At 40.2% G+C, this 20876-nt stretch overlaps 1 protein-coding gene across 38 annotated transcripts in view; it reads right to left on the reverse strand.

The window, feature by feature from the left end:
• Window positions 1-20876, reverse strand: part of LOC135493041 (uncharacterized) — a 91358-nt gene that overhangs the window by 33221 nt on the left and 37261 nt on the right. For 30 of the 38 annotated variants that reach the window (XR_010448172.1, XR_010448170.1, XR_010448174.1 and 27 more), the window contains 9 exons: window positions 20673-20739; window positions 20412-20533; window positions 19952-19984; window positions 17761-17970; window positions 11813-11937; window positions 11542-11580; window positions 9811-9884; window positions 7677-7748; window positions 6218-6268 (listed from right to left, as the gene is read on the reverse strand). Coding sequence is in view for 31 of the 38 variants with exons in the window: in XM_064779854.1 (XP_064635924.1) it covers window positions 6218-6268; window positions 7677-7748; window positions 9811-9884; window positions 11542-11580; window positions 11813-11937; window positions 17761-17970; window positions 19952-19984; window positions 20412-20533; window positions 20673-20739 (793 nt within the window). In the remaining 7 variants the exon portion in view is untranslated. Of the gene's footprint in view, window positions 1-6217; window positions 6269-7676; window positions 7749-9810; window positions 9885-11541; window positions 11581-11812; window positions 11938-16656; window positions 16723-17760; window positions 17971-19703; window positions 19728-19951; window positions 19985-20411; window positions 20534-20672; window positions 20740-20876 lie in introns of all 38 variants that reach the window. The other 8 variants (XM_064779850.1, XM_064779855.1, XM_064779856.1 and 5 more) reach the window with 8 other exon arrangements.

Below are 20876 nucleotides of genomic sequence, written 5' to 3' on the forward strand. Positions count from 1 at the left end.
TAGAAACTGAAGCGATCCACTGTGACCTGAAATACATTTCTTAAGTTTCTGGTGAATACACTGACTTATCAATCATTGGAAACCACACAAAGTAGAGTTTTGGCTAACTACATCTTTGCATTAGTTTCAACCAAACATTCATCAGCTGTATTCACTGAAGTTACATTTGGAGTGAATTCACACTTTTTCTTATCTTCATTGGAATTGATTTCTTCCTTGAATTTCAAATGCTTACCATGCATGCGTTGTTTTCAATGGAATACCTGAGTGGCATTTAAAGCCCTGAGCAACCAAAGTATCAGCTGTGGATTTTGGCTCGCAGAAATGTTTTCTATTTTGTGTCTATATGTACTGAACATAAATTTGACCAGTACTTTAGTATACTGCTGATACTATACATACCCAGTTTCGGCCAATTTAGGTGAATAACAACTACACTACATCAATGTTTATTTCTATTAACTTGAGCCACAGCCATTAATGTACATACTTCCTTCTCTTAACAAAGCAAGTCTCGAAGTTTTCAATATAATGTCACTAAATTTTGATGGCATCCTGTTAGGAAGAATAGCGGTTTTGTCCGAAATGTCAAAGTATGATTGGTTGGTCTCTGTGCGCACCCCATGTTTCTCAGTCTGAGAGCTGGGCAATGCATGTGTTGAAAATAGGCCTGGAAAATGATTTCAAGGTGTTTGATAGTCTGAATCACAGGATTTATTCAGGAATTTCATTTGAAGTCAAGTGGGTTGTATGCTGGTTTCAAAGGCTTTTGGCTTCGTGCAGATGAACATCATACAGTACCTTGCAAAGGCCTATAGACAAGTATACATGTATACCAGGGGAGTGACTACTCCGAGACACAACACCCTGTACAAAGGGGAAAGTTGCTTGGACAAAATAGAATATACGACAGGCCTCTTTAATCTAGCAATATTCTGAAGGCGAAACGGATCTTGAAACCAGTGCAGTGCGCATAGTTTAATCTCATTTGTCCTTATTTTGTCACTATAAATCTTCCTAGATAATGGATGACCCAGCTTGCTCCACTTGATTTATCAGCAGGCTGACAAGAAAAATGTCAGATTCTTGAGATATTTTCCCCCATAGCCATGAGGATATTTACAAAATCTCTCAGTGGCTCAAGATACATGCATGGTCAAAGTCTGATATGCTGAGTGCACAAAATCTCCACTGATATCTACATTAGAAACTTACTTAAGTTTTAAGGGCACCAAGCACCAGGGCAATAGACAGTCCTTTTAACATCTCGAGCATCAGAACCAGGCTCAACTCCACGCAGAGTAACCCCAAAGGCAAATTTAACAACAGTACTCCTTGAAATCCTTAGGTTTCTTCGAGATTTTTCCCAGCTAATTGAATGGTTCACCTTTGATTATCCAACCATCAAGTACACAGAAAAGTCAACAGAAATGTCCCATTCATCCAAAATCTCAACCAGTTCTTCAAATATCCAAATCATTTTAAGATTTATCACATTTTTTTTGAGTCCTCCAATGAGGCCTTAAATATGTCACATGGTTCGTGAACAACTAATGACCAAATTTCACAAGAGGGTGAAAATTATGTCATATTGTCACATCTCCACCAACAGGTCAACTCCTAGTCCTCCTAGTCCAATAATTAGACTGAACTTCTAACTGCAACAAAACACACCAGACACATGTCAATCCATAAAACACACAATTTTCCTTTCAATTTGAATGTTTACTGGTGGGCAAAAATGCATCATTTTACCATATGGAACAAGACTTTCACAAGACGGATGTCACCATGCCCGGGAGGGAGCTTTGAATACGATGTACAGGACTGAGCTCTGCAGAGCATGCATGCACGAAAACAGGCCAATGAACATAGGCCTTGATATCGTATGAATAAATATCATGATAAATCATGGGTGAATAACAAGGAGCTTGAAGTATACCAATGGTCATTGATTTGTTGAATTGATCATCACAACAGATTGGATTTCATACGAAGTTGGGCAAAATCTTGTGTGCTGAGGAACAATACTGTGTATGTAAAATGAACTGGAGTATGGTCTGGTTGAGCTTTTCCCTTTCTTCCGAAATAACCAGTTGATGTTGCCTAACATTCTGATTATGAAAACATGCAAGTGTTGATAGTGTCAACTGCAAGGACAACACCCTCCTCGCAACTGATCTACAATCACGAGATCTCATTTGATCTGACCACCCCAGAGTCTGGTCATCTCACCAAAACTTTACAAACTCCCTGTACATTTGGTTTTGAAACTGAGCTTTAATACACTGCATGTTCTGACAATGTTATAGTGACACAGACTTTAGTACCCGTGGGTCTAAAATTAGAGGCGGGCCGTCAATGACAATGATTATGACTCATGTATTAGGGAGACATAAGTCGATTAATGCCATGTCTGTCTGGCGGTGAAGGAGATACAACCTCCCTCTGACCCCCAGCTGTCTGAGCTTGCTTAAGGTTGGTTGCTTCCCTTCTACTATCGTAATTGGCTAGTATTGGTTAATATATCCATCTCTGTTGATCCAAACTGGCCTGATAACCAAGATGGAGATGCAACCTACGTCTAAGCCAGCTATTCAAGACCATCACAGCCAGAGGATGAGCATAAGTTGATTTAGTCCAAGCAGTTGATGTCCTGGCTCGTTAAATCTCTTGTTTCTACAATATCTGATTGCATCAGACCAGGCTAACGACCTATCATATCATCATTATGGATGGAATGACATCAGACCTGATACAGCTCATAACGATTTCTTCATTGTTTGTCTCTTGCATAAGGGCTCCCATTTACTGCTGATTGCCGTTTGACGGAGCTCTTCATCATTTTCCCCTTTGTACACATAGTCGTTAACATAAGACAGCAGGAGGCGTAGGCGGGCGGCGCGGGGGGGGGGGGGGGCAGGGGGCAAATGGTGGGAGTGATGCTTTTACTTGTAGCCCTAACAGCCTACAAAGACCTGAATTCTTCCAGATGCTAGAAAATGGCTTGGTGAGCCTATACACCCGTTAAATAGCAAATGATATTGTAACAGGTGCCTCAGACGCCCATAAAATAACCATTGGTTGGGTTAGCGCTAAAGACCGACCATTATTTTGGGTTGCCTTGGATACTGTTGGTACAGTATACATCGTACTCTTAGTCAAATATTCTGAACCAGTAATAAGGAAAGAGACAAGCATTACGGATGGAATACTGGAAGTAGAATATTGTGGTTGCTTCTACTAAGAGCGTACATATGAGACAGCAGTTTGAAGTGTCTGTGGGACCAAGAGGTATATTGATTACCTTTGTTGGTCAACAGGGATACCAGAGCTGCCAAACATCCAAAGGGTATCGAGAGGGACCGCTTCCAAAAGGTTTTCTTTCTTCAGTATTTTTGACCAAAACACGTCTGACAAATTTCATGACTAGATGCTGAAAGCACCAATGGGTGGCCAGGATTATGCACCTGAAGACGACTGATCACAGAAGGTGTTGCCAATCATGAAAGAGAGTTGCTTTTAGAGAAGAGGAAAACTAAAGGAGTTGTCAGTTTTGAGCTGTCATTTTTGAATTTTTTAGATGTCTCCGAGAATGCTTTGTTTAAAGACTAACACAGCACTTCATGAACAAAACGCCAGGGTGACTAATTAAATGAACATCGCACCATGCAACTTGATCACATAATAGCTGCGTGTCTGCAACACGAGGCAAGCTGCATCTACGATAATCGTGTTTAATGAATGTGGATACCCATTGAATCACTTTTGCAATGATGACACACATTCGAAACACAAAGAATATTTTTAATAATTTTTTTCCGCATCTGTTATTGAGAAGCGCGTTAGGGTGTGTTCTCGTGAGCTAACAAAGCGCTTTGTGGTAGCGTTTTGCTCGATGCGATAGAATGATCCCGAACTATTTTGTAAAACTTATTGGGCAAACTTGCAATAATCAATTATATTTACAAGACAAACCAAAACAATTATAAATCAACAACTAAGGGGATTATTTTGACAGAATTAGAAGTCAAATGCAGAGCCTGAACAGCTAAATTTAGCTCCCACAGACAACAAAGATAAGCAGACTATAGAGGAAACAACCATCTGTCAACTTAATCAAACAAGACAGTATTCCACATTTTCAGAAATTAACTGATTTCAATCACATCGAACTTACCACAAATATCGATAGTCCAAAAACACGAATCAAGAACTGAGAATTGATCGACGTCCCATCAAAATGACAACCTGTCTTTGTCTGATATCCAGCACTGTATGGAGACTGAACACAATACGGAGAGTGACTGCATCCGTCAGTCGCTGATTCAACAGGACTTGAACAATGACCACACGGCACGATTTCTGGGAAACAATAAGACGCGTGTCTGCGAGGGGGAAGCGTGAAAAATGCAACCATCCGACTGGAAAATTTACCAAGGAAACTCAATTGTATCAATTTGAAATATTGTTCATGATCATTATACTTTTATTCGAATGTCCTGGGTACTAGGAATATGATAAATGTAATAAATAATATGAATTTTATGATTTACATTGCAGCCTATCGCCCCTGCCAATAATGGTTCATTCCACGATGACAATTTAATGCAGTCATTGATCTTGCACAAGAGAGATACAGCGATGAAACTCCAAATGAAGCTGCCGCCAGACTAGATTTTGAAGAGATAGCTACTTGCATGTTATACTGGGAAACGTTTGGATGTGTATTAAACACAGTCTTGGCCCATAATCATGCATGGGTTGTGTGCACCATATTCGTCCAAACGGAGAGCAGAAACTGATTGTTGGTGGGGGGGGGGGGGAGAATGCAAAGAATACAGAGCATATTCCACCTTTTAAATCTTATTATTTTTAATTCATAGAACCGGAATCTCCAAATCCAAAGGTAGTACACACAGTCTCTACATGCAACAATCATCACCGGCAACTGGGGTTTGGGCTCCATCCAAAAACTGGCATCTATTAACTCGACATGTGCACCCATAAACATATGTATCCGAAGCAATAAAATCTTTGTGATAGCAAAATATTCCTGTTGTCAACATTGCATTACAAACCATGCCCCAGAGAGCAATATAGAACTACCTCATTGATTACACTGAGTAATTAAGTCAATAGCATTTCAATTTGTGTGGCAATGAATCAAGTGTTCAGTCATAGTGCCAGATGGTATCCTGGTTCATGTCAGTAGAAGTCATGCTTCATTTATTGTGATCATTTCTAAACATTTCACAATGATGTATCATCGAACTGTTTTGAGGTTTTTTTTAAATTGGCCACATGCATGAGCAAACTGGAGTCTCGGAATGTGGCTGCACAGTTACAGTGAGCAATGCTCCTCAAATTCCTTGTTTACAAATCAGAGCAGACGGAGAAGCCGTGAGCCAGTACTGCCATCTGTATGTTAAGAGAAATATGGCTACCATGGCAACGTATTCCGACAAGAACTTTCTTAGTATCGCCAGCTCATATTCACATACCGGTATTAAATTGGAAATTACAAAAATGCTGAGTACATACTTAAAATCCGGACAAAAATAATTGGATCTCAAGAGTTCCCTTTTTGTTGAGAAGATGTAATTGGCTCTCACCATCACATGTTTTTTGTTGTAAAGATTTAATTGCCAACTTCTGTATTGTGGCAGAACACCCGCCATTATTCTAGGAGGCCATATGAAAAAATAAATTGTTCTTACCTGCAGTTTTGTCATGAGTAGTCTCATCGTTATGACCGCCCTCTAGCCAAATGATCATCCCTCTCCATCTGTAACCCATCATATCAGCAGCATCTTCGGGCCCCCAGAACGATTCTTTGCCCTCTTCTTCTTTATTCACAGCCTCATGGTTGTAGGATCTTCTGTATCCATGCAGCAGCATCTGTCCTTCCCTAACATTCAAACTCACACAACCATTCACACATCACAGATTCTTAGAAAAAAATTAAAACAACTGTTAACATCACAACAACTAACAAACTTTGCCAAGTTTATTCCACGTCACCCAACTTGCGCAGCTGCAATTCGATGTTGCACTTGATAACAGTTTCTGTACCAAGGAGTATAGTCAAAATTCCATGGTCCAGTTCTAAGGGTATTTGCCACATGATCTAAACATAAGTATTGGGTTTTGATTTGTCAGAAAAACTGGAATAATTTGGGCAAAGTTTTTTTCCTGAAATTGTTTGATATCTTACTTGGTCTAATCACTTCGGGCAGGGGGGCGTCACCTCCTTCATCAATGCTCACTGTCAAGCAAAAAAAAAGAAGATTAATCAAATATGTGTACCAACAGTACATAATCAGCAGTGTTCAATCATTACAATGAGATTGAATTGTACAAGAATACAGGTTTTGTTGAAAAGTAACAAAACTTCAGCAGTCCGTATATATGCAGTATGTAGAAACAGCCAATGCTACCATTTTTTGTGTTCACAAGAATATCACTGCCACTCCATTTTCTTCCCATGTCGCAAGTTAATCTTTAAATGGTTAGTACTGACAATGATTAAAGCATGTTCAACACAGCAAAACACGTTCATTCGCACAAAAAATGAAAATGGTCACTTCGAGAAAATAGACAACACATAGGGATCTTTTTAACCCACATGAACATTAATACACTGCAGTATTCCTAACAATTAGAATTGATATCAAAACATTGAGATAGCAAGACACACGTCGTCAGTCCCCTAACATTCAGCGTGGGAACTTTGCACTCTGGGGAAAATCACACTCAGACAATTTGGCTGGAGTTTTTCCAAAACGGAGATACATGCAAAATAGCACAAGAAGAGAAATAAGCGAAGTACTTCAACAAATGAAACCTCTTTGAAAGCTCTTTGTTATCTCAAGGATGCTAAGGAGCAGCTACATCACCGGCTTACTCTCCCAAATCCCGCCCGTTTCCCATTCCCCGCAAATCTTAAGACTAGGTTACAAGCCTACTGTGAAGTTGCTTTTTGCCATGCCAACTACTGTACTGACTCGATACTATCATGGTCTGGTTTTACCCTTGTGAACACAGCTTACATTATACTACGATTATGCACTTCATCTTATGTTTTCTACAAGTTTCTTACAAGTTTTCTGGTGCTCTACCCTCTATTTCAGAAAAACCAACCATAAAATGACCTTATTTGCTATAATTAACTACATTTTAGTTGTACTAGTCTATATAGTGCGATTTGGAGACGCTATAGGATCGCACCAAATGTTTCTTTCTTTAACCAGTCGGGATTTTCACTACCATTAGGGAAAAGCTCTGAACTTGAAGCCGGCAAGGGTCATAACTCAAAAGTAAGGGCCGTATTTCCAGTTATTGGAGGCAAATAGTACACCACTGAGAGCTTTCAACCAGTATTCATTGAATTCAGTTTCAAATCTGCCAACATTTTATGCAAATTAAGCTCAAAGGACCATCTCACAAGTAGCCATGAACTGCAGAGGTGGAGCTCAACAGGAAATACGTCAAATCTTCAATCAGGGTCACAAAATTCTAACTCTTGTGACATCTTGACTACCAATTTTCATTTTCTTAGTCAGAACTGAATTCAATGAATACCTTCAAAAGGCTCATTATTAGGGAGCTGAATGTCAGAGGGCGTGTGTGGGTCTACTACACTAGAGAGAATCACACATTGTTTTTACGCATACCTGTGCCATTTCCCGTCCCGTTTACGGGGGACGTATCTTTACTCTGTCCCTTGTGACGATCTTCGTAGTGACCTAGAACAGGGACATGCAAGCAAAATTGATGAAACGTGGATGCAACTAGAAAAGGATGCAGAACGAAAAATATGAATATTATGCAGGAACACATTGGTTATTTCACAATAACAAAAGATTGTGGGTGAAGGCCAAAGGTGAAGGAGACAAGGACCGTTGAGATCAAAGGTCAAGGATGTAACGAGCTTGTAAGTCTGAAGATTAAGGCAGTGTGTGTATGAGATTAGATGTTATGAATGTTAAAGTGAAAAAAATAGATGTTAAATATCAAGGTCTTGTGGGTGTATGGCCTTGACCTAGGTGAAAGTGAAAAGATAGACCTTAGCAAAGGTCAAGGTTATGTGTGTGTTATGAGGTCAGAGAGAAGGAGGAAGGATAGATGTCAAAACGCCAAGGTCAATTTTGAGGTCATTTTATTGCCAATGGGAAAAGTATAAGAAGAAAAGAAAAATCCTCAAATATTGTCTTTATCATTTCAGGACTGTACATCAGAATTCTTAGGGACTGCAGGGGGTGGGGGCAATTGTGAGGGGTTAGGGGCCATGAAAGGACATTATTAACATGGACACAACTTAACTTTTCAAGGTAAGCTGATGCTGTAATATCGAATGCAGAATGTGCACTGAACGACAAGCAAAATGCTGTAGCGTGGGGCAAAAGTTTCAGAGTTTGACACAGAAAATTTGAATATGTTAATGATGGCAGCGTATGAACAGGGCATAAACATCATTCGCGCACACAAGTACTTATCACTTGCATCGAAAACCTGAAATTTGTCAGAAAACAGCTGAAATTTATCTAAGTTGGGGGGGGGGGGGGAATTGGTGTCCTTATAGGTTTTGGGGTGACAGTGTGTTGAGCAGCAGAGTGTCTTGAAGGAAAGAAGAGTGGTCAGCAGAAAGGAAGTGGGGTTAGAGGACACCTTTTGTAGAAGTGTAAATGTATTTAACTTTGGAAAATGAGACAAATATCAGGGGATGACAGTAAAACAGAACTGACAAGATGAGTGACCTTGACCTAATTCAACAAGGTCAAACTAAAGATAACTGATCCAGCAATGCTTCATTACGTCATCAAATCAAAAGGTACTGTACGACAAGCGCAAAATGAAAGTAATGAGGGAAATCACAGTGACTAAGGCTGTTCCAATTTGATAGTTGGTTTTTTTAAACAGATTTTCAACCAAATGACAAGGGTGCTAGTGGCAACACAACTGCACAGAATCATCAAGGTTGGCGTTTTCGTGGAGTCAGATATATCTTTACGTGACAATGCTGACATGTTCATTTCGTCATTGCAAGGAATCCATGATCCACAACCAAACAATCGAATTGGAACGCCTGGAACTATTGAAGGTGTTCAAGACATGTTTGTATTTTACCCTCTTCTGCTTGTGAGGAGAAATGTATAGTGTTACCATGGTTACAGCACACGCACGCGTTAATATTCAAAATAGTTAGTAGGTCATCATACAGGGTGGCCCATAAAATTAACAGTTTGTACTTTTTTAAATCCAAGAGTACCACACAAATGAATGAAGTCCCCACCACTTGCTTACGATGACAGCCACTTTGTGGCATTTTAACGGGTGAGAAATTCAAAACAGCTACACATTTACACATTTAACTCAATTACACACTGCAGTTCTACATGGAGTTAGACCCTGCAATAATGCGCAATATGTAAAGGGCCCTTCAGTCAGTATGAGTCATTTTCCACAATATGATCTCGGACTTTTTCATCCTTTGAAGATAGGATTTTCAGCACTTTCATTTGGGGACACCCTGCGCTACGAAATGACATAGATCCCTGGTTAGTTTAAAACTGAAAGTCATTTCTTAAATACCCTTTAATACTTAATATAGAAGAAACTTAAGTTATTCCGCTGAAATTTCTTAAATTCAACCAAAATCGCAAATGAATTGTGCCCAAATTCCAAATCAGCATTTTAGTTTTAAACTAGGACAATTTGAAATGATGTTCTAAGTGTGAAGCTTTTTGGCGTTTCCAAGATGCTTGACCATGCGCACTGCGTTCGACGCGTGTCGGGAGACTTTCTTACCTCTGAGCCTAAAGAGTTCCATAAAATGAGGCTTGCAGTACAAGTTGCCTTCATTGACAGAGTAGTTGCCAACGCTGGAAAATAATGAGAATGAGTTAAAAAATTCAAAATTGAAGTCGACCAAACACCAGATCTTGGTGTTCATCATGCAGTTACAAATACAGAACGGAGATGGCAGCACTGCTTGTCCGAGCAAACTGGAGAGTATCAGTCAAGGCTCCATTCAGTAACCTGAGGCAGGACCAGTATGGCATAGCTATCTGGACCATGAGCATTTTTTCCTATTTACCTCACCCTTGTTTCATTACTATCGGTATCCAAAGGGACCAGTCTGAAGCATGGGACAGGGGACCCGTCTATAGATTTGGGACATGGGACCAGTCTATAGACTTAGCCAGAGGTCCGTCTATGAGGTCAATCTCTCACCAGCTAGTTCAACCTAGATACAATTCATAGGATATTCCCCTTGTTCCATTTGATTGGACCGGTCTATGAATGCAGGTTGGAGCATGGACTAGGTTAGCAGGCCTACGAGGGCAACCGCTATGTACCACTTTGACCAGATTATAAAGAGATAGAAAGTGCTTACGAATGACACAATCTGAAAAACAGATATGATAAGCATCTTCGATAGAGAAGGAAAGAAAGGAGTTTAAAGGTTTGAGTCAAATTAAGGAAACCTGAGACCCCATCAGAGACTGGCACTGTTGGTACTTTTGGACATAACTATCCACTGCGCCACTCTGACAGCCTTCTACCGTAAACATGATTGTTCCACAGACAGCCTGCTGGATCAAATACTTGATTACTGGCAAATGGGCATTCTGGGTTATGAAATGGATCTACTGAACACCAAACGTACATAACAACAATGGATTCATGTTTTCAGACCCGTACTGTCAGCAACTATCTGTAACCAAAATTGCCAAACACTAAGGACTTGGTTGAAGAGAAGTCAATCAGCAACTGCAGGAAGCTTAGAATTAAGATTTTGTGGTTCACTGAATGTCACCAGTAATATCTCATAGATATCCTAAAACTATTTACCACGAACCGAAGCAGGGGGACACATGTATGCATAGCACCCATCTAAAATCATAGACTGCGGAGAAAACAGCCAAGAATTTCAGAAAATTGTGGGGAAAAAATCAAAACAAATTATCCGATACACGCAAGAGAGGATAAGGAAGCAACTGAAATCTTTAACGAGAATTTTAAAAAGATTTTTTCAGATCCTTGCCTGGACTGTTCATCTAATGAACATCTGCAAAATGAAAATACCCTATTGCCGATGAAATTCACATGCAAACCAACGCCCAGAAACTAGAAACAATAATCTGACTTTTTTTCAGATCAGCACTCCTGGTGGTGGTGCTCTGTAATGTGGAATCAAACTGGTGCCTTACAGGGTAAGCATTTGATGTTTCCATATCAAGTCTGCCCCCACACCAAAATCTCCCTGTTGCGACAGGTGGATTTCAATGTCATGGCCAATATTCGAAACATCAGCTGCCGACTTTATAAGCTGGTGGTTTTACTTCCCCACGACAGAGCTCCACCCATAGGGGTGTCGATCCGGAAAGAGACCCATTGCACCGGGTAAAAATTTTAACTGGAGCAAAGTAACATGGGGTTTAGTGTCTTGCTCAGGAGCTCCTAAAATCAAAACCAGGAAAAGATGCCCCTATTCCTGAACCAATGGGTTCCTAGCTATGTTCTTGTGTTTCTTACTTATTATATTTGACAAGGTAAAAATCATCACTGCATGACCTGAAACAGAACACCAACTATTACACAAATTGTAACTCTCGTTCACAACAGATCTCTCACATTCTCATGTTGGGGTAGACGCCACAATTCGCGATGTGTTCCTTTATCTCATTGATCCTCTTGGCGCAGATTCTCACCAGACATCCCCTCCCTACACCATTCTCATTCAACATGCCCAAGTACCGCCACACCACTCTCATGCCCCAGACTCCATGAAACCCCACACCCTTACCCTAGAGTCCTCTTGCATTTTGTGCACTTGAAGCACGTCTTGTGGTAGACTGCGTGGTTGGCGATGAGTTTCTCCATCTCGTAGACCCTCTTGGCGCAGACGGCGCATGTGTTCTGGTCTGAACCCTGCAACGCAAAGATATGATAAGAAAAGGCAAAAGATGGAGCCACTAATGTGACCAGAACTTTAAAATCATATTGAAGTCAAAACGTTTTGCAGTTTTATTCATTCACTTAAAATCATGTTTCATGATCCAAGGCAACCATTCCACCGAATTCAGATTTTCTCACAATTCAAGCTCGATGACTTGGAATATGACGTCACAATTTCCAGCTCAGGCAATAAGCTTATTGTACAGAGGCTGTCATCATGCCTTAGTTGACCTCTGCGCCCATTACAAATACATTTTTTGAATAAACTGTACACCAGTCGCATGGAATCACAAAACGACAACGACAAATCGTACTTGCTCATCACAGACAGGGATTCACATCACCACCTACAACATGTGTGATATGTGGTCACCATATTAGTGCTCAACAAAATCAACCATATTATGATGACAATATGAATGTGCTTGTGTTATATGCATGTTTAACATGACCAGGTTATGCCATGATGGGCTGTCAATTCAGAAGGCTATGTGACCATCGGCATTTTTTCTGCAATACAGATACATGTAGGTCGCTGAAGCAGGTTCAAGCTGAAAATTGTAGCAACTGAGGACAAGTTCAGGGTAAAGATGATCGGTGTGATTAGACACAACCAAAATCAAAATAAAGGTCACTGAACTTGACAGACTATAAAATCAGTCAGTGTCATTCAACATTAGGACAATGCAAAGCTCCCCGACTGATTTTACGGTAGCAAAGCTATCTACATGAGAGAAAGCAAAATACTATGAAACTACTTAGGCAAAGCTAAAAGGAAGCAAAATTTGCTAAATGTGCAAAATAGATACATGTCGTGGCTAAGCCCTGATTTGTCATAGTGACCGAGAACTGAAGATTGACATTGTCACGATAGGCGAAGAAGGACATAATGCTGTGATGGACCGACCCTGTCAAACAATTCCTCAAATACTTACATGTACATTGAAAGGTGGTATCCATTTAAGACTATCTATTTCCTGATATTTGAAAAACATTGCAGAGGAGTCTCACTGCACACCGTGCCAAGGATGTATACGAAATAGAGAACTACTTGACAACCCAAATAATATAAGAGTGTATCGCATCTGTACACATCTTATGTACAATTATCCTAAACATTAGTGATACCTAATACACTAATCAATTAATTAGCACGCTAGTAACGATTAATTAGCCAAGTAGTAACAACTGATGAACCCAACTGGCAGGGTGCGGTAGTAAAATGTTGTTGCAATGTCGTGTTCTGTGCACTGATGTACATAACATGTCAACACGATATTACAAAACTACTGGGTGTCATAAAACACTTACGTAAATCGTGCGCAGAGACTCACCTGAGGAGGAGGAACCCATTTCAAATGAGAAACCTCATGGAATTTGAAGAACATTTTGATATCAGTGGGGTATCCCCAATCCTTTTAGTGATGGGTTACAAAGGATCATATGGCAATCTAACCAGAGTTCGTCGTTATCGTTTATCCCTCATGTGAATATCAAAGTCAAGAAACTGAATGGTCGAACTCCCGGAACTGAACTGTCAACATCAAGAAACTGAACCACAATAGTCAAGAAACTAAACTCCAGATTCTGAAGTGTGAAGTCAATAAACCTATAGGCCAAGTTCTGTGTATACGGAGGTCGATTCTATATATCATAGTAATAGAATCAATTCACAACATATTTCAATTAGAATTCTCGATGAAATGGTCAGCGTAATGAGCTGTGGGGCCATACTAGGCATGTATTTAAAACACCTGTGCAACCTATTGCATAACTAGCCTAAATGTTACTGGATATGTGCAACTCATGCTCACGGTATGCTGCAGACCTTCTGGTATCGCCTTCACAAAAATATCCTACGACGACAGACGAGACACATGATTCCAGAGATGGGACAGGTTGTCCGATAAAAAGATATGCTAGAACAAGCCCAACCTGAAAATCACACATTTTGGGATCACTGGATCAATTTGCCTGGACTGACAATCAGTGAGAAGAATGCAATCTTACCAATCCTAAGAGAGACAGCTTCACCATCTTGCACAAGTACCAACACCCAATCTCTGTGAAATAATCCTTAGAAATGTAGTGGAACTTGGCAATGTTACTGCTAGAGAATCCTCACTGCTCAGTGCTTCAAAGAAGTAATCCAATGCAAAGTTTAACCAGTCAGATTAAAAGCTATGATATCCCCAATTCAGATTAATGAAAAAGTTCTGCATTTGATTCCAATTTCAAAATCCAAAACTTATACTTGGCTTGAAAAATTGGTTGGATCTGGCTTGAAAAATTGGTTGGATCTGGTTAGCTAGAGTTCTTCACATGCATCAAAATGTATCAGATCGCTTCTCGAAACTAGCATTTGCAACTCTGTGATGTAATCCGCACACCTTTTTTGTAGCTTCTACATCCGATCCTACATCCCCGCTCATGTGTAATCTGTAACTGTAGGTGAGAAAGCTTATCCAGCAGACTCTTCAATAACACAACAGAACAGAGACTGGCAACAAGTTCGAAAGCTTATCCAAGAAATGTATTTTTCAAAACAGCAACTTGGTCTGATTCAAAGGACATAGGAATCAGAAACAGGGGATGAATCTTACCAATAGTTGATGGTTTGAAATCCATCGCCACTGTTTTTACCAGTTTTTATAGACAGTTTTATCCAAATGAACTGTTCATGTATCTAAGTATGAAGCTAATGCAGCACAACAACACAGCATTTAGGGTGACTATTGTATTTTACACCAGTACCACCTTCAAAAAGTTCAACAGCCCGAGGCCAAATAGAATATTCCAATTGTCACGAGAGGAAAACAAATTTCCTGCAAGTGTCCCTCACTGCATTCAGGTCAAAACAGTTAAAAAAACATTTCGAATTGCATGAATTTCTTCCTCACACCTGTCGAATTGAAATGAGCTGTTCCAGTGCCTACAGAAGGTGTCCTGATAGTGTTATTCTTGATCCTGTCACATTCCTTCGATTACGCACAGATTGGGTCAAGGGCAATTGAGAAATACGACCCTCCTCAGGCAACAAAGTCTCATTGAATGGACAAAGTCTCATTCAAATTCAAGGAGTTTTGCCGACACTTTTTTCAACCCACCCAGGATTCCTTGAAATTCTTGATCAAGTCATGAAGCTGCAAAAACTCTTCATTCTTTTTTGGCAGATTAGCATCAACTGGACACGACACTTAGAGACAAGTCAAAGATCAAGTGTACCACCAAATTAGGAAGTCTTCTGTCAACTGTCCATTGAAAAGTTTACTATTGTATAACTTTATATGGTCAAATCAAACTGTCAATGATCTCTACTTATGCAATATCAGTTCAAAGCACTCAAAGGTGTATTGATAACCTTGTCTGACATGACAACGATTTGTATTAAGTTCTAAAACAGCCACAACAATCAAACATTGCGCAAAATGAGGATAGGTTATGTCCTATCTTGAACAAGTTACTCAAAGTTCAGATGACAGCAATCACATGATTTGATAGGCTAATCCTACCAATCGAGCTAAGAAGAATGCTATTGAATTATATGAAAGTGGATTTCACTCATCAACAAGTCCCACAGCTGACTGAACAACCAGATGGATTGAGGTCTTCACTAAAGATATGGCTGCCGTTCTCAGAATTTGTGAAAAACTTGCAACTTCACACATACTCCGTGTAGTTCTTTGCAACACCAGTATCAGAACCTAAGAGGTGAATTTCAGATTGACAACCACACATAAGGACGATTCCTGCACTGCAATACTGGGAGGTACCATGTCCCTCACATGCCCAAGGTACTGCCAAAATGTTTTCGAGATGATCCACCATTGCCATACAGTGTATTTCGAACAGGCTACAAACACTGCAAGGACCCTTTAGTATCCACTACAGTCCACTTGGCATAATTTCAAACCTCCATGTGCACTGAGACGCTATGACTTGTATTCAGGTGGATTATTGGGCTACCGTTCAAAATGGCGTGCCACCTAGCTGCAACTTGCTCCCGTCCTCTTATACTTCCTCTCCAAATGAGTTTTAGACGAGTGCACATTCAGCTACAAAACCTGCCAACAGTACCACTTCAAATTTCACTCCATTCAACTTGGCATAATTTCTGATCGCCAAGTGCACTCGTCCCCGACTCCAATGCAGACATACATAGACCAGTTTGTGGTAATATTTCTCTACTAATTAACACTTGTTTTGTTTGTGTAATCATCAATAATTAAACACAGGCAGAACCTTAATAGCAAACGCTCGGTCACGATATTTTGGTTCAACAAAACCGATCATTATAAAAGGTAATCAGAATTTACGATTTCTTGTAAGTTTCTGAAATTTCAACCAGTTGAAGATGGAGAACTCAGGAAGAAGATCAACAAACATTTGAAACTTGAAATGAAACTATAGTACCAACAAATTGGTGATATACGAGGATAAAAAGTCCACAGTGAAGTGTAACAACACAAGTAGTAAACTAAACCATGAAGGAAATCAAGCCAAAACCGAAAACTGGGTGAAATTAAAGATGATAAAGAGGAAAATTCCCCTTGAAAGTTGAAATAAAGACGGAATATGTGCGAATATATGTTCTTAAAATACCAAATTTCCCTTATCCTTGAAGATCGGAAATTAACCCGCCAAGTTCAGTGCAGATCAGAAAAAGATAGTTTGATTTTGAAATTCGTCTACCTGGCCTTTTGCTGACCGGTTAGATTTATCCAATGGATCATCAGGTTCAGCAGATTCCTTGCCATCCTGGCAATATAACAATTAATGTGATCATAATAGATATCAAATTGGTTTTGGAGCGATATGCATCTTCCAACATGTATAATGAAGCGTGCTGAAGAAGAGTGGCTACCATGATTGTTGCGCAAGTAATGATGGTGAGTGATGGATGGAGCAGTATTTGTACATTGTGACACGTTACAATATCACTGAAAGTTGATTGACTGGAAGAGATGAGTGAATTAGTACTGAATGTGTTCATGCGTCTATGCTGTACCGGCTTGGCTTGGCATCAGAGATTCGAAGAGCTTCAAAAGGTGGCTCTACATGTCATCACCAAAATTTTGGTCGACTGCACCACTGTGCGATGTCCGACAACTACCAATTGACATTCGAGACGAGGGGAGTCTGACATTGCCCCTGATAACAAACCAAGCAGTTGAATGTACAGCAAGCTTTATGGCAAGAATTTCTAGAGCTATGTAAAAGCATGCACAGAGGAAATGTTGTTATAAAGACATTTATATCCAAATCAAAATGCAAAATGTTCTTCCAAAATGTTGGTAAAATATGTCAAATACCCAAGTTTTCTAGTCTAAACACACAAGCCATCGTGGCTTTCGCACACACCAGACTTCTGACTTTACGAAGGTTTAAGCATGTATAAGCTAGCTAGCTTGGCTGTCCTATAGAAGTAGAGCCTACTCTGACAGCAAACACAGTGTTTTCCACAAGCTGTTGAAAATGTGAAGGACTGACATATCCATCTCAAGCAGCGTAGGACTCGGCAGTTGCAACCATCTTTTGTACAAATTGTAGGACAGACACGGATATGTCCCTCTTCTGTATTACAATGCATACCTCAAATATAACCATCTTCACCAAATATTCCACCGAAATTCCCCAATACACCAAAGATGGTTCTGATTTGACCCACTCTCCCCCCAGTGGAAACACTGTGAACTCTACCTAATACGGCGACAGACGGGGAAACGTGTAGCAGGTGATAACAATTAGACGGACAGCAGTGCGAGTGACTTCCGTTTCTGCCGGATCCCTACTTACGAGGACTGTGACGTTGTGATCACGTTCAGACACTGACGGTAATCCGGAACTTACGCCACTTTTGGCATTCCAGAAATTCAACAATTGGTCTGTTTCGACGTGATATGATTGGTCTTCTTCCTCACTGAAGGATTCTGGGATATCAGATTCGTTTTGTTGAGTTCTGACAAAGTCGTCCTCGCTGGTGGTCACATAGTTTTCATTGCCGGTCTAATGTAAAGAGGCATAATAATCATTGACCTAGAACATCAACGATACACACTCAGGGCAGAGGTTTTTCACTTGGCTGGTGTTCTATACCCCCCCCCCCCCCCTCCCACACACTTTAACCAATGTCAGGATGCATCTGAGCAGAACAGATTGACAAAATCAGTTTAGTTCCACACTTTTGTTGGTTTTAAACTCCTTCATCATTAAACTAGTGATAGACATGCAAAGATTTTGATATTCAATTGGCATGCATACAAATCCTACATGGCTGACACCTGGTGTCAAAACTTCAAATACCAGATATTGTTCCAATTCAACTTGCCCAACCACTCAGTACATTCTTGTACCTATATGTATAGCAAACCTACAGCAAGCCAAGATGAACAAAACTGAAAGCCATTCTTTTATGAGTTACAACCTAGTCCCTAGCTCGCTCATGCAGAGCATAAACTTCAAAATATATTTTGGTGCAAATAATATCAGGGACAAATTACCTCCTTCGAATTCTGCAAAATCAATATTTTTTAATGCTCGTTAATTTTTGAAAATTAGGTTACACAAGGAAGCAAATCCAGTTTAGTATCAGTTGAGCCCCACTTTTACCAGCAATGTTATGACTTGGTACAACATTCTGCTTTGTCCATAAGTTGGCCTGTTACCCCACAGACAGAGATCCAACATGCCACAGATTCGAAAGGACTAAGTCCAAAAGTGTGCAATGGAGAGAGTCTCCATACAGCATTTTGCACCAATTTCTAGAAATCTTGCCTTCAGTTCGGCTCAACTGAAATCAACTGGCTTGTCAACACTGATACCATTGAAAGCTGAAAGCACTGATAACATTTTCCATCAATAAATTATGATGAAAACATCATTCACTGATAGGCCCCATTCCATAGGCCATGGAATGAAACCTCTCAAAAAAACTCATTTTCTACAACTAACAAACACAGCAAGGCTGAAAACAATTGGACGATTAGCTTGGGTACAACAACGGAATTCCAAGACTGCACATCAAATCTTTTCAGTACTGAAATTTAGGCACTGTCTGCCTTTGCTTTTGTCATAAGAACAAATAAGTCTACATGTCCATGCTGGGCAAAGGGTCATTTGGTGCTCTTGAGACACAAACACACTGGTGACTTATTAGCCAAAGAAACGGTCAGTGCATGACTTAATGGAAGACTAGCCTTATCTTCGGCAAGAATAAGTCAACAAGGGAAAGCTATCCAAATGGAAGAACATTGTCTGTTCTCTGTCATCCAACTGGCAAGGCAGTGAGTGCTAGCCACCTCGGTAAAACTGAGCTGGCCGCAAAGGATTTGAGGTATCATTTACAAAGGTGGTGGGAGGAGACTGAGCTGGAGGACTATGTCTTCCAAGTTAGGTTATTTGCATGGGAAGTGTGGAGATAGTCCTTGGTTAGACTTGGGAACTTTACTGAAAGTGATTCTGCGACCTGTTAATAGGTGCCACTTTGGGTCGTGCAGTCCAGATGATAGAAAAAGTTAACGCAAATTTGTGTAATCTTTTATCAAATGACATGCTATAACTTCAAGCCCTGAAGTTTATCCAAACATCCATTTAATCATCTGCGCTTCTTTTCTGCCCTCATGACCAAAGATTACACAAAATTTGAGCTAAAGAGGCTGGAATGACCGGCACATGTACGTGATTACTTGAAAGAAACTGCATGATCAGGACATGACCACGTGACAACATGCATAACTTACCAATTGTTTATTTGTGAATTTGTTCTAAGAAATTGGGAAGGTGGGGGAACAAAAAGAACTCAATATCAACATGATGTTAATTGGGGAGTGGCGGACAGCAGCCAGTGATCCAAGGCAGCGTCGAATCATTTACAATTTCAACTTCAAAGGTTCGTCCCGAAAATGATTCATCTCCTGCCTTGTTCAGTGACTGCCGGTGCACAGGTATTCATACAGTGACAATTGATACATATAGAACACATAATTACTTGATTAGGTAGAAGACCGATATCTTGCCGCTCCTGTTTGAAAAACGTCAGACATATTTCAAAAGTTTGGCCCAAAATCAATAAACTGTACCAACATATTTATCAAGGGTTCAGAGAAAAACTGCTCCGTTCAGAGGTAGTCATTGGGGCTGAGACCTACAACCAATAGTACCCGAATGTGTTCAGAGAGTCTCGATATTCCAGGGTTTGCCTACACTCGAATATGCCACAAAAGGCATGCTGTTAGTTTTAACCATGCTATTGCACACCCTGTGCCTTTCAAATGGCTTCAAAATATCATGTAAAGTTATGATAATACATGATGGTTCCTCTTATGAAAGCATGCGTGAATCCAGCAATTCTTGAGAACGATGTGACAATGTCATATATTGAACTATTGCAGGGGCACCAAAAGCAGATGAAGTTTCTCAACTTTTGGCGTCACCTGTATGATACTTACAGCGATAAAGATGGCCGACTTGGTTTCCTTCTCAGTCTCCGTCTTGGTGACACGCTTCGGAGGCTGGTAGTCTTGTTTCTCCATCTCAAACGCACGGATCAACGATTTTGAAGAACGACGCTCTGGAAGAGAAGGAGGCGAACGCTCAAAGATAAATTTGGTAGATTTAACATTTCTAATACAACAGGGACATCGTCGTGGTGAAGACTTGATAACTATCAAATTTCTTTGGGCATGAGACGGTCAAAAACAGTTACTCACCTTCATTTTCGTATCCGATATCATTTTCTTCAGGCTCCATCTTTTGAGGTTCCTCCTCGTTCTCTTGCTGTAAGAAAGGAGAGGAGATCAGTGTAGACGGCGATGAAGTCGGAGTGTTTGTGTGTGGAAAACAAAGGTCTTCATAACCCCATTGCCTTAGAATTCTCAGTGTTTTTAAGGTTACACAGAAGCAACCTTGATATA

This window comes from Lineus longissimus, chromosome 8, assembly GCF_910592395.1.
Source record: "Lineus longissimus chromosome 8, tnLinLong1.2, whole genome shotgun sequence".
Lineage (NCBI taxonomy): Eukaryota > Metazoa > Nemertea > Pilidiophora > Heteronemertea > Lineidae > Lineus > Lineus longissimus.